General features: G+C 33.7%; 1 protein-coding gene and 1 long non-coding RNA gene across 2 annotated transcripts; one reads left to right on the top strand and one right to left on the bottom strand.

The window, feature by feature from the left end:
- Positions 1-205: 205 nt before the first annotated feature.
- Positions 206-6608, bottom strand: LOC131157182 (uncharacterized). The gene is made up of 5 exons (XR_009137239.1): positions 6553-6608; positions 5988-6137; positions 4112-4163; positions 2501-2620; positions 206-445 (listed from the first exon to the last, which is right to left on the bottom strand). It is a non-coding gene; the product is annotated as an uncharacterized LOC131157182 (long non-coding RNA).
- A 7405-nt stretch (positions 6609-14013) lies between these two features.
- Positions 14014-15239, top strand: LOC131157181 (cytosolic sulfotransferase 7-like). The gene has a single exon (XM_058111144.1). It carries the CDS (start codon positions 14074-14076, stop codon positions 15079-15081), a length of 1008 nt encoding a protein of 335 aa, XP_057967127.1. The 5' UTR covers positions 14014-14073; the 3' UTR covers positions 15082-15239.
- The last annotated feature ends 2120 nt before the right edge of the window (positions 15240-17359 follow it).

Genomic DNA, 17359 nt, shown 5'->3' with positions numbered 1-17359 from the left:
TGAAACGCGATAAGTTTGTTCATGTAGACAAAATGAATTTTAGCCTTTCATCTGATAGGTTGTCGCTTATAGTTAAGGTATGATTTAAATACTAATTTTATTTCTCTTGAATCTTGATGCCCTTCTTGTGGATGCAATATTAATGACCGCAAGAAGGGCATCAAGATTCAAGCAAAATAAAACTAATATTTAAATCGTACCTTAACTATAAGCGACAACCTATCAGATGAAAGGATAAAATTCATTTTGTCTACATGGGCAGACTTATCGCATTTCAAATCAATTTTGAAAAGAAACTTCGGGTAAACTAGAAAAAGAATCATTGATGCAGTCACCACCATCCACCCCACTATAAGAGTACCTGAACCTCTCGATTCTTACCTTCATGTCCATCATAAACTCCAAAGAATAAAATGGAAGCATCCAGAAGATGATATGCGGCATGCTAGCAAATCAAACATTCATAGTCAATAACAAAACAAATCATTTGGAAAAGACCCTTCTACCTACGCAGATCATGCAACATTCTCACCCCAAAAATTATATTATTGAATCTTTTTTAAATTCATAAATTTAAATTCAAGTCATGAAATTTATGTTTCTAAATATTATCTATTAGTATGAGTGTGTTGTATTGATGGAAGTCTTTAATCCAGGACTTGGATTTCCACAACTAGTACAAAAAATTGAGACCAAATTAAGGGGGGGAGGGGGGGGAACGAGGCAATTTATGTCAGATATTGATTACCTAGTGCAATTCTCTTACTTCTTAAAATATAGCATCAACTATGTGAAAAATAAAGAAGTTGCAAGCAGCACACACTTCCATTTTGCAAGGATTCATGTCATAATGATTTCAAAAAAAAAATATAAAATTATGTCTGCTGTTAGCTGCCAAGTGCAATCCTCTCCCTTCTCAAAGAATAGTATCAAGTGTCACCTATGTGAAAAATAAAGAATTTGCATGCACCACAGACTTCAATGTCCTAATGATTCATGTCATAATGATATGACAAAAAATTGTATGCCTACCATTAGCTGCCTAGTGCAATTCTCTAGCTCCTTGAAGCATAGAATCAACTGTCAAGTGTGAACTATGTGAAAAATATAGAATTTGCAATGGCCACAGACTTTAGTAATCAATAATGAAGTAATGTTTTTTGGTGGAAATTTAGTTAATCTTTTGCAATTTTTGTTCGTAAAACCAAAAAGTAATCACAACCAAATTCAATAGCAGTAAACACAAGGTCCTTCATGGAAAAAAGGCTTTATTAAGTTCACTAGAAAAATGTAAACCCAAACTTGAGATGTAAATTTGAATTGTTTTAAAGTTTATGATGTAAACTTGGGATTGGAATTTAGTTATAGGGTTTATCCTTTTGGAGTAAACAATGAGCCTACATCATGGTCTTAAATTTCCATGAAATTGTTGAAATTTCCATCGAAATTTCTGATTTCCATCACCCTTGAAATTGAAATGGCTGTCGATTTCCCTCTTGCAAAATTTCAATGGAAATGAATCATCCAAAGTTTGATGTCATCTTGAAATTTTTACTATAGAATGGAATTTCCTTGGGATTCAAATGAGAGATTTAAACACATAATGAAATTTCTCTCTTAATTCATTTTATTCTTTAATCGAAACAAAAGATATTTAGACGGGCTTTTGAAATTATACAAAGAATTAAACTTAGATACCAGCAACAACATTTTATTCATCCATTCATGTCTAAATTATCTTTATTAACGGTAAAAAATATTTAACTGATATAAATTTCATTTATAATAACCAAATATGTTTAGTACACATTATATTACAACTATTGCACTGCATATAGAACATAAATTTATTTAATTTTTAATATATTAGTCCTGAAACTTACACTATTATGTCTAACCATTTCTAAAGTTAATAAAAAGAATTCCAAGCCTTACCACTAATTCTCATTGTTTTTCCAAATTGAAATCAAAATCGGCATCAAAATCAAATTTTCCATTTAAATTTTCATTCATTTGGAGCTTCGACATTTTAGTTGGAATTGAAAACCATGCTCTCTCCCTTGTTTCTTCCCCTCTTCTATTCTTTGTTTTCCCTAGTATTTTGTATCATAGGGTCCATAGGATTAAGGAAGCCAACGTGAAAATCTGCTCATGGTCCTTCAACTTACAAATGGGAATGGCCACAAATATGCGTACACACATATGTGGGACTAAATACAATAACCATGATAAAGTTTTCTCTCACACTAAGGTGGAGCATCAAATATGTCCAACTATTCAATTGCCTAAATAAGTACATCAGAATGTATGAGAGTATCTCTAGAAAGTATAACATTTGTGTGTGTGTGTGTGCGCGCGCGCGCGCACGCGTGCTGTTTTGGGGGGAGGGGGGGAGTGTGGAAGCAGTATATTGGAAATATAGACATATACTTCACCCAAGCATGAAGCTTTTCTATGAACCTAAATGCCAAACATTAATTAGAACAAGGTTGCCGATTACCTTGATTATAGAGTCACTCATTAACAGTTCTTCCGCCAATAATTCAAACTCTGATAAAGCATAATGAGCTAGCCTAAAGCTCAAAACACCACCACAGGATAAACTAATTTGTCCTTGGACCTACAAAATACATCGAGAAGATAAAATTGAATTAATCCTAATGCAACAAAGCAAGTGACTAATACATTAAGTTTAATATCCAAATTTTAGAAATTAGAGTAGAATAGAAAAAATGAACATGCTGAAGAAACCAGGAAGCCAGAAAAAAAAAATGAAGAAAATTTTCTTGTCCAAGGCAAGAAAAGTTTGTGTGTGGGCATTTTCTTTTTTCTTCTAGCAGGGTGGGGTTGGAGTGAGACATGTGAATCAAGAGTTCTAGAACATTAAAAAGACACCTTAAATATCATACTGTCTCAATATATGGAACTAGAATGTAACATCTCAATATATGGAACCACAATGCAGTTCCCAAACTCCATAGGAAATTAAATCAATAAAAATAGTTAAAACAAGACTGAAAAAGTAAAATGCAACATTATTTCATCCACATTCTGCATCAAACTGTACATGAATAAGCACTTGAACTCATTCACATCCTAAAATACAGAAGATTGATTGAGAGAAAATACAAGCACGGAGGGCAAGATGTCCTCAAACAATTTAAAAACAGAAATTGAGAAACAAGTAATTAAAAAGCTAGAGAACTACAAAAAAATCCCTTTACAAACCCTTTCCATCATAATTTATGGAACTTTTCAGATTGACAAATTATCTGTTTTCTTTTATTGACTTGCTCTACCTAGACTCCAATCCAAATTCCTTCCTTCCCAAATAAGAGTATGGTAGCTTTAAAATATGGTGGCTGTCTGTGCTAACGGTCACAGTTGTTTCAAATGTTATGTGATGCATAATATATGCTGTGTTCATGAAGTCATTCAGATGAATAGCAAACTCGCTAAAAACTTACATATTCACATGTTTTGACTCCAAATCTTACATACTAATGTCTTAAATGATAACCCTCATAGTTGTTACTAGTCACTGCTTTATTAAGAACCAAGACTACAATGTGATGTTCTTGACAAATGGAAGATGTTAGGCTCCGGAGTCCTAATTATGTTCACACTAACTCAATGGCAACCCACAAACCAACAGCCCAAGCCATTGGACCGTAGAGTATAGAATTCTCATCAATCTGATTTTTATCCCCCCTTAATGCCTCAATTTCATTCATTTCAGAATCCATGGTGGTGCTTCTGAGATTACTTGGAAAACCATTATGCCCATAAAATACATTTTATTTATCTTTTTGGCAGCCCAAATTCTCCCTTGAGAATGGCCCTATTCTTAGGCACATGCCTAAGTGGCATGTAAATCTTTGAACCAAAAACCTGGCTAGAGATGTCAAACATAGTTGAGGACATGATTACATATTCAGAGAAAACCAATAATAAAGTCAAAACAGCCTCTATTTCTAGACATCAGATGCGAGAAGGAAACTACTGGCTGCTTGCTAGAACAATATAGTGGGGTTCATGGAACAAGGCAATTCAATATTCCAAGGTCAAACAAACAATCATCATTCCTATAAATTAAAATGATTTGGAAAACCTTTGCAAAGCATCCATTTGGAACTTTCCTTGGACCAGGCATTCCTCCAACCCTACACCAAAAAGAGAGTAGATGTGCGATTAAAAATCCAGACAATGAATAAAACCTTAACAGGAATCAATTCCAAAGGCACAAGCACCACCTGCAATAGCCAACATGGGCACTAACCTCACTTAATTAAGAGTACTCACCATTTTATTTATATCTATTTCCAACTAAGAGAAAAACAAGACAAATTAACCACATCAAACATGTCGTTCATTGTGAGGATCATTAACAGTAAGGATCATCAGTTTCTTAACTTTCTTCTACAAGCTCTAGTGAACCAGAGGAAGTCAAAGTCCACAACCATGCGTGCTCTCTATTGTAACCCAAAGCATTCTATTATAATGCAACATAAAAGGCCACCTCCATGGACAAATAGAACCAAACAACCTATGTGAATATTCTCCTTGCACTTTCCCAAGTAGAAGGTGATATCCCAAATCGCTTCTAAACTCCATCTCAAACACAGGACGCCATAAAAGATTCAACAAGATAACAAGTGTGAATAGCCAAGTTGCTACTCAGCAAAAACAAAAGTCAAATATTAAGCCGATGCAGCACTCAATATTAAAATTCTCAAATAAAATGACAAATTCAATGCTTTGCATGTAGTCGAATTTTCCATTCCCCTAGCACCAAACTCTTCCAATTTGGTTCAAATAATACAATCGTATCCATTTGATACAAGTCCCACAACACTTGTATCATTTTTTTTTCAAATGCCAAAACAAATCATCCCACCATCTATCAGTGTCAATTCCATACCATTGTGTGGACCCAACTAGGACACGGGACTAAAACTGCATTCAAATGTTGAGAATCAGTCTGCAAGAACAACAATAGATTGATGCAATTGAAGCTAACAGACCAGTATTCCACATGGATGAAAAGATTGAAGCAGACGGAATGAACAAAACAGGTATTTGGTGTACCAAATGCAGATGATCTGTCAGCCATTTAAATTGTAGCAGCAAAACTAGGGTGCATAAGAAAATCACACAAGCACCATAATTGGGATGATTTGATGATCAAAACCCTTCAAAAGAAACAAAAATATAGAAGCTGAAAACTCACGCCACGGTATACCAATAAGGGTAGCCAAATATTAAAAATCCAAGGGAACCCTAACCCCATCCGCGAATCAGTAAATCGCAAGAGGGAAGGTAGTTCTTCTTAATAGATAGCGATCACACAAGATGCACAATACTCACTTCACCATCACAAGCCTAGCTCACTCCGTACCATGTAAATTCTTGTATATTAAATTTTTTCCCCACCTTCAAAAAGCATTTCATTTCCCCAAAATCCATCACTTAGCTGTTAATTTACAGTAAACTCCTTTCCTGAATTAACCATGTAGGTTCTTGTATATTGAACTTTTTCCCAACTTCTTGAGAAGGAATTTTATCTCCCACAAAACACATCCCCTTTAGCTACTAATTTGACAATAAACTCCAATTTTGGAAACAATACAGCCGCGACCAAATATGATATGCATCATTCAACCAAATTGGACAACTTCACACATCACAAATATGCAGGCAATCAATTATAGGTGTCTTGATAGATGCATATAACTGAAAATATTTCCAAATTGGCATCTTGGCAGAAAATCAATATTGGAGTTCCATAAACAGTACTCTAGGTGACACACAATAACCAGAAGCACATGGCAGGTGCGCCATCACCAAAATATAGAGAAAACTGCGATTTACCTGCATTGAATCCAGAAAAGAATTTGTCAGCCAATATTTGTCATACACCATCATCATTACAATCATTATAGTCATCCCCACAACAAATATTCTCAAAAACATGCTTAGATTAATACCTTGATTTATTCCAATTAACGACACGACTTCGATTATTAAAAGCTCTATTGCGGATGGGAGCGACTGCAGCCTTTCGTGCAACTTTAGTTGTCAAAGGAAACTGGTTCCCCTAGAAATTTGTCCTTCTTAGAGCAAGAAACCCCTGCAAACTAAATTAATAAGACTATTCAGTAAATTCAATGTATACAAGCACAATAGTCATTGTTGTTCCTATCCAATCTGAACTATCTATGGAGCATTTGGTATTAAAATTTGGCTATTTACAGCCAATGAATAATAAGTCCTTATTTGATATTTGAATTGTTTTTTTGTTCTACACAATGATGGGGAAAAAAAGAAAAGAAAACTCTTTCATTCTTTCATGTTCAATCAAACCAAAACAAAGATGAGCAATCTGAAATCTATAAGGTTATATAAAAATTCGATTAACCAACGTAATGACACCCAATAATGTACACGAACACCACAACCACCACCAACTAACCCTAGGTCCTGCAAGTTGGGGTTAGCAATGACATACAACAGCATAAACCCCAACCCCCTAATTAGGGAAAAACACTATACCTGTCTGAGAGAGGATCTTGAGTCCACAAACCGCCACACCTTTGAGGATTTTTCTTGAGCTGTACCATTCAAAAAAGTTTGAATTTTATTCTGCATAACCCCAAAAATCATTCTGTATAAGATATCTCAAAACATTTCACAATCGAAAAAAGAATTATATCAAGATTCAGTAGAAAAATTTCTCACCGAAACCCTTTGCTTCTTAGCCTTGAAGGCTGTGTTTTTAGAAATTTTGATGGTACCATTGGAGTTGGCGCTGGGCTTCGAAGCCCTGCTCACTGTGGTGGAGTTCTTAGTAGCTACACAGAGAGCAGAGAGAGTGAGAGGGGCGGAGATGACCCCCAACATACATAGAGAGAGAGAGAGAGAGAGAGAGAGAGAGAGAGAGAGGCAGGTAAGAGTTAGCCCACAGGGGTTCTGGGCTGATTGGTGCGGTCCAATCGGCGGGTAGATCGCCAGATTAGGCTGCGTGGATGGAGTGTCGGGAGGACTACGCTGCGTCCATGGAGGAGCAAGGAGGGGAGGGGCAGGAGGAAGGAGCAGAATGAAAGTCAGGGAAAGAAGAGACTGCGGGAGGGAGAAGGAGGCGGGAGGAGAAAGAAGAAATTTGAGGAAAGTGAATTTAAGATTTCGAGCATCAATGATGGTTTCAAAACCGTTACTAATACATTTTTATTAGTGACGGGTCTCCCAATCCGTCACTAATACCCTTTAATAATATTTTTTATTTTTTTTAAATAAACAACTATTAGTGACGGTTTCAAAACCGTCACTAATACCCTTTTATTAATGACGGTTCTCCCAAACCGTCACTAATACCCTTAACTATTTTTTTTTAAAATTTTTTTAAATAAAAACACTAGTAATGACAGTTTCAAAGTCGTCACTAATACCCCCTTATTAGTGACAGTTCTCCCAAACCGTCACTAATACCCTTAACTATTTCTTTTTTAATATTTTTTAAATAAAAAAACTAGTAGTAACGGTTTCAAACCATCACTAATACACCCTTATTAGTGACCGTTCTCCCAAACCGTCACTAATACTCTTAACTATTTATTTTTTAATATTTTTTAAATAAAAAAACTAGTAGTGACGGTTTCAAACCGTCACTAATACACCCTTATTAGTGACGGTTCTCCCAAACTATCACTAATACCCTTAACTATTTTTTTTAAATTTTTTTTTAAATAAAAACACTAGTAGTGACGGTTTCAAAACCGTCACTAATACACCCTTATTAGTGACGGTTCTCCCAAACCGTCACTAATACCCTTAACTATTTCTTTTTAAAAAATTTTTAAATAAAAATACTAGTAGTGACGGTTTCAAAACCATCACTAATACACCATTCTTAGTGACGGTTCTCTCAAACCGTCACTAATACCCTTAACTATTTCTTTTTTAAAATTTTTTAAATAAAAAAACTAGTAGTGACGGTTTCAAAACCATCACTAATACACCCTTGTTAGTGATGGTTCTCCCAAACCGTCACTAATACTCTTAATTATTTCTTTTTTAAAATTTTTTAAATAAAAACACTAGTAGTGACGGTTTCAAAACCGTCACTAATACACCCTTATTAGTGACGGTTCTCCCAAACTGTCACTAATATCCTTAACTATTTCTTTTTTAATATTTTTTAAATAAAAAAACTAGTAGTGACGGTTTCAAAACCGTCACTAATCATATTAGTAACGGTTACTAAAATCGTCACTAATGCTTAGACTATTAGTGACGGTTCTTAAAAACCATCACTAATACCAACTTTTAGTGACGAAATTGAATTCGTCACTAATACTTTCGTCACTAAAAACCAATTTTTTTGTAGTGTGTGTTTATTTTCTAAAGAGTACTGAATCTTGCAAATCTAAATAGTGCTGCCGTTAATTTATACTTGGCAAATCAATTGGTTGTTTGATTGAACCTTATTTTAATCATTAGTGGATTGAATTTTGTTTTTAAATATTTATTGTGTATTCGATAAAACAACAAGAAAACAAGAATTCATTAAAAATACTTAAAAGAAGTTAAGGATTCTTGAAGAGGATTAAAAGAATTTTTAAAACCCAATTCACCCCCCTCTTAGTACTACACCTTAGGTTCCACACGCATAGAGCACCGAACTTATAGTTCTTACATTCTTAAGGTGCATTAATTATACTATGCTTAGTGGTACATAATCTGCTTAGTGTAAGAAGCATTTCCGTATACATAAATTTTTATACAGTTGTATTTCAGGCGTGGGCCTGAAGGGGGAGACTAGCCCTATTGAATAGTCTCAGATTGATTTAGATCCAGTTAGTAAAGTTAGGTGTACCATTCTAGTAAGGCGTGTTGGTTGAGGTCAGCACCGTTATTGACCTAGTTGTAACCGGTGCCGCTCCACTCGTTAAGTGAGTTTTAGTGGAATCCTCGGGCTTGCGAGCAAGAGGCGGGGACGTAGGCAGTATTGGTCGAATCCCGATAACATATCGTGTGTGTTCTTTATATTTCCACAAATTTATTTTTCGCACTTTTATTTTTAGCACATGTATATTGTATGCTTGATTCATTATATGTAGTACATGTGTTGATTGAGTTTATAATTAAATAGAAAGACCATAAGTTTGTGTAATGCTACTACTAGATTGGATGACTTAGGGACAAATTTTTAAATACCCAATTCACCCCTCTCTTGGGAATACACCAAAGCTAACATTATTATTATTATTATTATTATTATTATTATTATTATTATTATTATTATTATTATTATTATTATTATTATTATTATTATTTATCTAATTTGTGAAATACAAGCATGCTTTGTTTTCCTTCATTAATATTCATCCCATGCTTTATTCCCCTCATTATTATTCACACCATGCATTGTTCCCCTTTTCATCATTCATCCCATGCTTTATTCTCCTTATTATTATTCATACCATGCATTGTTCCCCTCGTTATCATTCATCCAATACTTTATTCTCTTCATTATTATTCGCACCATACATTGTTCCCCTCTTTATCATTCATCTCATGCTTTATTCTCTTCATTATTATTCACACCATGTATTGTTTCCCTCTTTATTATTCATCCCATGCTATATTCTCTTTATCATTTTTCACCCCATGCTTTATTCCCCCATAATTACTCTCTTATGTCTTGTTTCCCATGCTTGCCCCAAGTTAAGTCTATAAATATCCTTCTCATTCTAAGCACAAGGGAGAAGTTTTTTTTTTGGAGAGATTGAAATCTTGCATTTATTAAGTTTGTTTGGTGAGTGAACGGTAAGGCTACGTTTCATTCTATCAGGAAATCCAATTGTTGACCAATCATGTTTCCTACCACGGCCAGGTCATCTCACTTGAAGAAAGTGCTCCGCAGCGCCGCAACTTATAGTTCGGGAACCATCCTTGAAATGACACTATATGTCTCCTCATAATCAATTTCAGGTTTCTGTAAGAAACCTTGTGCCAAAAGCTTTGCTTTATATCGAGTAATTTCATTATTTTCATTTCTCTTGTGCACAAATATTCATTTGTATCCAACGAGTTGAACATCTTCTGGTGTCTGGACTACAGGTCCAAATACTTCTATATTTGATAGGGAGTTTAATTCTGATGTGATGACTTCTTTCCATTTTGGTTAATCACTTCTATATCGACATTCATTAACAAATTTAGGTTCAAGATCCTCATTACTTCTGATAATATCGTTACTTTTGGTAATGTTAGTAGCTACTGTATATGCAAATGTATTATGGACAACAACTTTATTTCTATCCCACATTTCTCCTGTGTAATGAATTGAGATCTCATTATTATTTGCAGGTACTTGTCCTTTTTCAAAGGATATCTCTTCAAGAGTTTTCTGTTCAGGAGATTCCCCTTCGGGAGGTTTCATAATAGAAATTTCATTTTCAGGAGAAATAAGTTTTTGAATGTCGAATGGATTATCCGCTTCTATAACCTTTTCTAGAGTGTTTACAAATTTCAATTTTCTCCTTTTGGGAGTTTTATCTTTTGCATCATCAGGCTTTCCACACTTAACTTGGGGTTTAGATTCATTAGTCGGTTGTTGTCCTTCAGAGACATCAATATGTGTTGAAATATTTGTAGTAGATATATGAGATTTTAATATGGCCTTGGTATCAACAAAAGAATTTGGTAAGTATAATCTTTTGAACTTCAAGTTCACTTTGATTTATGTGAGAATTTAAATGAGATAAACTTATGACATTCCATGTGATATCATGTTGTATTCTAGGCACTAATTTTTCTCCCCATAATGTAGGGAATACAGCTTCATTAAAATGCAAATTAATTTCCTTTAAGAGCAAGCAATACACATGAAATCATTTGATAAAAGAATCTTGTTCTTTAGTGGATGATCATGTGAATTTTCAATGATTCTTCGCATTGTTACATCTCTAGGATGTCCAAGATATTCAGGTCAAAGTATAAATAACTTTAGGTCATTACATTTCTGGTGTAAGACATTAAATGATTCAACTATTTTAATATTTGTACAATACAAACTAGAAAATAAAGTTGATAGTTTTTATAAAATTTGTTTCTTCCAGAAATAACAGAAGTAATATAAAGAAATTCTTTATTGCCTTCATTTATAATTTCAATGTGATATCCATTAAATCTTTAAAACTTAATAGATTTCTTCTGGATCTAGTGGAAGCTCTTTCGAAGCCTTCAATCAAATTTGTAGAACTAGATATTGTATTAACATTTGTTGAAGATAAGTAATGGAAATATTTCCTATCTCGAAGAATTGTGTGCGTTCTAGCATTGTAAGTTAAATAAACTTCTTCCAAAAATATCTTAAAATTGATCAAAGTTTTAAGACAATCCATGGCGCAATACATATTTTAAAAACCCATTATTATAATTGAGCATAGCAATAATAAATACGATAATAAATCAAAATATATTATTGCATACTTTATATCTTAAAATATTGCATAATTATTTTGATTTGTAAGAAAATTAGTGAAATTTATTTCTACTTCTTTACTATTTTCCTTTTCATTTATAGATGTTTGGTATAGATATATCAAGTGCCAGGGTGTACGACAGGTACGCGACCAATGACCTTTTATTTCGCATCTATAGCATTCATTTTCATGATGCGTATCATTGATTATCCTGCTTCAGAGGGTCATCCCTCTTCAGGGGGTTATCCCTTTTCTACGGGATCATATCTTCACATTTCGATGCCAGTGATTATTTCAATCGCAGCCACAACTATGCCCATGACCATACATGTGACCTCGTCATTGATGACGAAATGTATTCATATTCACTTCTGGGAATAGGGTCGAACCAGTTGGATGAGTTTGGTAATATTTTATTAAAAGTTTGTTATTTTGCTAAGCAACAAAAAGACATGATATGAATTTAGAAAAATTTACTAAATGTCCTATCCCTATATTGCTGCTGTAAGAGCATATTAGTGGGATGAAAAGTAATAAATGTCTTTTCAAGCATGTATTTGTCAGTAATATTTTTACCACATAATTTTAGCTTTGAACTAATTTATGTAAATTTGAATTATATTTACTGACTATTTTAAAATCTTGTAACTTCATGTGCAACCATTCATATCGAGCTTTTGGTAAAATCACAGTTTTCTGGTAGTCAAATTTATCCTTTAAATTTTTTCATAGGATAAGTGGGTCTTTAACTGTAAGGTATTCAATTTTTAATTCTTCCTCTAATTTGAGAGATAACAATTATGATAGAGAATAATTATTAATTAGATTGGGAGCTGAATATAAAATAAAAGAGCCAAATACGTTTGAGCTCATACATAATAATAATAATAATAATAATAATAATAATAATAATAATAATAATAATAATAATTTCTTAATAAGCTGCTCAATTCATGCACCTTCCACACACTATCATACATACATGTGTGAGGAAGATCATGACTTTTACGCGATCCTGTAGGGATGCGATATTTCCATCCAAAATAATATTTTTTTTGTTAAATTCATTGTATTTAGATGGATTTTGACATCAAGAATATACGATATATAATTATTGCCTTTCGATGTCAAGTAGAACAAATTTAATTTTATTTATATATTTGACATGTAAATAAATTAACAATAAGGTAATTTGTAAAAACATAATATAAAAGCTGAAATAAAATGAAATAATATAATAATATTATTTTCATCCTTCCGGAAGTACTTAAATATCTTTCTTTAAGAATATTATTTTATTTTTCTCAATTTGTAGAGTGTGATCCCAATTACAATATTAAATTGGATAATAAATTACCACATCTTTCGAAAGTTAAATATACTATCTTATCTGGAGGATAAACGTTTCAACTTTTTAGGAGGTCGATTTGAACATCTTTTGAAGAAATTAAAAATATACCTTTTCTGGAAGGTAAATATTTAATATTTCTTCTAAAAATTAAATATATAGATGGGAAATTTAAATATATAGCATCTGTTCTGTAGATTAGATATATAGCTTTTTCGAGAGGTCTATCTCTTCGGGAGATTAAATATGTAAACGAAAAATTTAAATATATATAACCTCTTTAGGAGTACCTTATCATCTTTTCTAAAAATTATATATATATATATATATATATATATATATATAGCCACTTTAGGAGGATTATATTACCATCTCTTTTGAAAATTGGTACTTTAAATATATATATATATATATATATATATATATATATATAGGTGGTATAGAAATAAAACCGGTCATTAAGGTGGTAGAAACAGTAATAAAATCGTTCATTAAGGCGATATAAATATATAAAAATATGCTAGTTGGTTAGAGACTTGTGCTGATAACGTGTTATACAAGATGTAAGAAAGTAAATAGAAAATTAAATAAGACGAGCAGAAAATAAATAGAGACGAGACCGAATTTTACGTGGTTCGGATATATCTATTCCACAGGCGGATTAGATCAAAGTTTCATTATTTCAGGAAAATTATAAAGTGATATGGAAGTGGCCCCGTAAAAGATATCTCTATTTTCTCTTTCTCTCTCATTTTCTTTTCATTATTTCAGGAGAAATTATAAAGTGATATGGAAGTAGTCTCGTACAAGATATCTCTATTTTCTCTTTATCTCTCATCTTCTTTCCATATATTCTATTTCCTTCAAGCATGCAAGGGAGTATTCAAGCATACAATATTTATATATGTGAGGGGTAAGGTGTCATTTTATATGGTAATATGAATGTCAATTTATTGAAGTGAAAATGAAAGGGATGGAAGATGAGGTGCCGGAAGATAGGGTGTCATCCACAATTGCCATAACCTATTTTTCATAACACAAACAATATAATAATAATATTAAAATACACAAACATGTACTTTCGTCTTTTGGTGTGCATCACGTGAAGCGGCCATTACATCTGACCACGCCGTACAACCAATGCATTTAATAATATCCAACGATACCATATTTGCATCTAACGATATATTAGCCTTTGTTGCAGAACTGAAGCTTAATTTCACATTCATCCTCAGTTCCATGGCATCCCCCAACAACCCAAAAGCCAATAACAGTACTGAAGAAAGCCAACATCCCACGAACAAGAACAACCCAAGCAGAGGCTTTGAAGAAATAGTCTCAACTCTGCCGAGAGGGAAAGGGTGGAGAACGGAGCACCTTCACCAGTACCAAGGCTTCTGGTACGCCACCCGATTCCTCCCCGGAGTCCTCTCCCTCCAAGCTCACTTCCGCCCTCGACCCACCGACGTCCTCCTCGTCACTTACCCTAAATCAGGCACCACATGGCTCAAGGCCCTCGCTCTCTCCCTCACCGGTCGATCCAAACACCACGACTACTACACCTCCTCCCACCCTCTGCTTGCCGGCAGCCCCCACGACAGCGTGCCCTTCTTGGAGTTTTCCGCCCTCGGGAACCCCACGAACCCGAACCCCGACCTCCCTCTCATGGCCACCCACATCCCTTACTCTTCCCTACCCAGGTCAGTTTCGGAGACTAAGTGTCGAATTGTTTGCCTTCTGAGGGACCCAAAGGACGTGCTTGTTTCTCTGTGGCACTTCACCAGCAAGCACAGATCCAAGGAGCTGCCGCCCGTCTCCTTAGAAGAAGCGTTTGAGCTGTTCTGCCAAGGGGTGTCGCCCCAGGGGCCCTTCTGGGACCATGCCCTGGGCTACTGGAAAGCCAGCTTGGAGTACCCAGAAAGAGTTTTGGTCTTGAAATATGAGGAGTTGAAGAAGGAGCCTTTTGTTTCAGTGAAGAGACTGGCAGAGTTCTTGGGCTGCCCTTTCACCTCACAGGAAGAGAAAGAAGGCGGCGTCGATAAGGTGATTGAGTTTTGCAGTTTTGAGAAGTTGAGCAATTTGGAGGTGAACAAGACCGGAAAGACGTTCGGCGGCGCCGTTGAGAGTAGTGCTTTTTTCCGGAAAGGTGAGGTTGGGGATTCGGTGAACCACTTGACTCCTGAGATGATAGAGCGTATTGATCAAATTACAAAACAGAAATTTGAAGCGTTCAATATTTATGCTTAGTTTTGCGGTTTGTTTCTTCAATAATTTTTTTTTTCTTTTCTCCTATTTTTGTGTACTATCAGCCTTTGCAGCTAGCTTGTTCGTGGTAGCTTTTTGTTTATTTAATTTAAAGACTCCCGCCAGAATGATTTTTTTTTTTTGCCCTTTTTAATATCAACGTGTGATATTGATCTTCAATTGAAAAGGGAAAAAAATAGGTCACAAAACATGCAAAAACTTAGGACCTGTTTAATTGCAAAAGGAAACTTTTATTTTTCAATTTTTTTAATTTTAATTTTTCAAAAAGTACAAAAAAAAAAAAATCTGTTTAATCTTTTATTTTTGAAATATTTGTATGTAAACTTGAATTTAATAAATTTTTTTAGCTATTCATGTATGGTACTCTTGAGATGCTATTCGAGAGTATGAATTTGGAGTCATGAATTTGAATGTGCATGAAATTAAAATAAATTTAATATACTTTTATATTAGTTTTTTTTTTTTTTTTAAATTTATACAAATTTAAGCATTAAATTCCATTTTCTTGAAATTGGTTGCCAGAACAAAATTTGGAAGTGTGATACTTCATAAGATGTCTATCCAAAGTAAAGTTGATATTTACAAATAAGATTATAGGTATTATTAATCCATGGTAAAGAATTGAGATTGTGAACAATACGAATGTTAGAATTATGAACTACTGAATTAGAGCACCTCTAGATTTTTCCAATAAATTGGAGACAACACCAATAGATACCTTTAAACTAAAGTATAAATTAATGGGTTCCACTCTTCTAATTATCTTTTGTTTCTTAATATTTTATTTTCTATTTTTGAATCCAAAAAAAAGAAAGAGAAGGAGAAAAAAAGGAGTTCAATCTACAATCAGAATACAAATAAATATATACAATCTAACAGCTAAAGAAAATAAAAGAGAAAATAATAGAAAAAATTACTAAGAGTTTACCTCCTCTCATGTATGTTCATGTTTTTTTTGTACAATGTGAGGTTGTAACCAAAATACTGCACATGTCCATAAGTATGTGAGAAGATGAGCGATGATAATATCTTGGGAAGGCAAGAGAAGAAGAGTGAATTTTTTATATGATGACAGGGGTAAGACAAAAAGAATAGGTTGGCCAAGTATTGAAAGGTGAATAGAATGGTGAGGCAAAGAGTTGAAAAGGCAACTGTGCAGAGTAAACAAAATTTTAAAAAGGTATTTTAGCAAATTGGGATTTGAAGGATTCAAATTTTAGATGAAGACGTGCAAAGGTGGAGGATTACCAAAATTTTCCTTTTAGCATTTTAAGGGTAGGTTAATTTAATTATAATCTAATAATCCATGGTTGTTGTTGTGTGTATAAGGTGATTGCTAATTCTAATTTTCAGATTTTATTCAATTATCAACAAACCAAATCTGATTTTATCTTAGCATCAACCACAATCACACTTAAATTAAAACCTATTTATTTAAACATGTGTATATGCGCTAAGCTTGTTCAAGAAAAACATTTATTCACCAATCCAATATTCAGTAAAGCCATTGTAAATTTAGAAAAACATAAACATATCAATCATACAATCACAAGAACACATTTATATGGTTCGGCCAAAAAATTGGGCTACCTCCACGGTAGAAACTCACCTTCCGATACACTATATTAAATCGGTGGAAATAAATATAGATAGACAGATTTATCCTTACTTGACTTATCAATCTTCTCTGAAAATCAGCCCAAGAACGATGCAAGAAAGCCCATCTTCGCACCTGTGAAGAATCCTAAGCTTCTTCCTATCCTTCTCCCTAATTTCCCTAAAAGAAATCCTCCCAAGAAACTAGATTTGTGCATTACCTCCCCTTTACCCGAGCGTGCACCTCCGCTGGAGATCCCCAACCTCGAACGCCCTCTTGCTGTCTCCTTCTCTCGCACACAAGTAAAGGATCTCTTTCGGCTGTAGGTCCCTCTTGCGCGCTGAAGACTCACAGCTGTGGAAGGGAAACATCTCCTCTGCGCTGAATGTTCTGAAGCTGCAAAACAATAAGATGAAAAACCCTGAGTTTTTTCTCGTTTTATCTTTTTTTAAAAAATATATTAAATAATACATTTTTTGAGAACCCTGAGTTTTTGTCATGTGTCATTCCAAAAAAAAAAAAAAAAAATTATTTAATATATATATTTTAAAAATGATAAATCGGGAAATAAATTATTTTAATATATTATTAAAAAAATAATAAATCAGGAAATAAATTTTTCTAAGTAATAAATTTAATATTTATTATTAGTTTTGAGTAATT

Source organism: Malania oleifera, chromosome 6 (assembly GCF_029873635.1).
Source record: "Malania oleifera isolate guangnan ecotype guangnan chromosome 6, ASM2987363v1, whole genome shotgun sequence".
NCBI classification, from domain to species: domain Eukaryota; kingdom Viridiplantae; phylum Streptophyta; class Magnoliopsida; order Santalales; family Ximeniaceae; genus Malania; species Malania oleifera.
Note: the sequence above shows the minus strand (reverse complement) of the source record. Positions and strands in the feature narration are given on the sequence as shown.

What these genes read in the sequence shown, in the direction of transcription:
- LOC131157181 (XM_058111144.1), top strand. Translation starts at nt 14,074, where the DNA reads ATGGCATCCCCCAACAACCCAAAAGCCAATAACAGTACTGAAGAAAGC.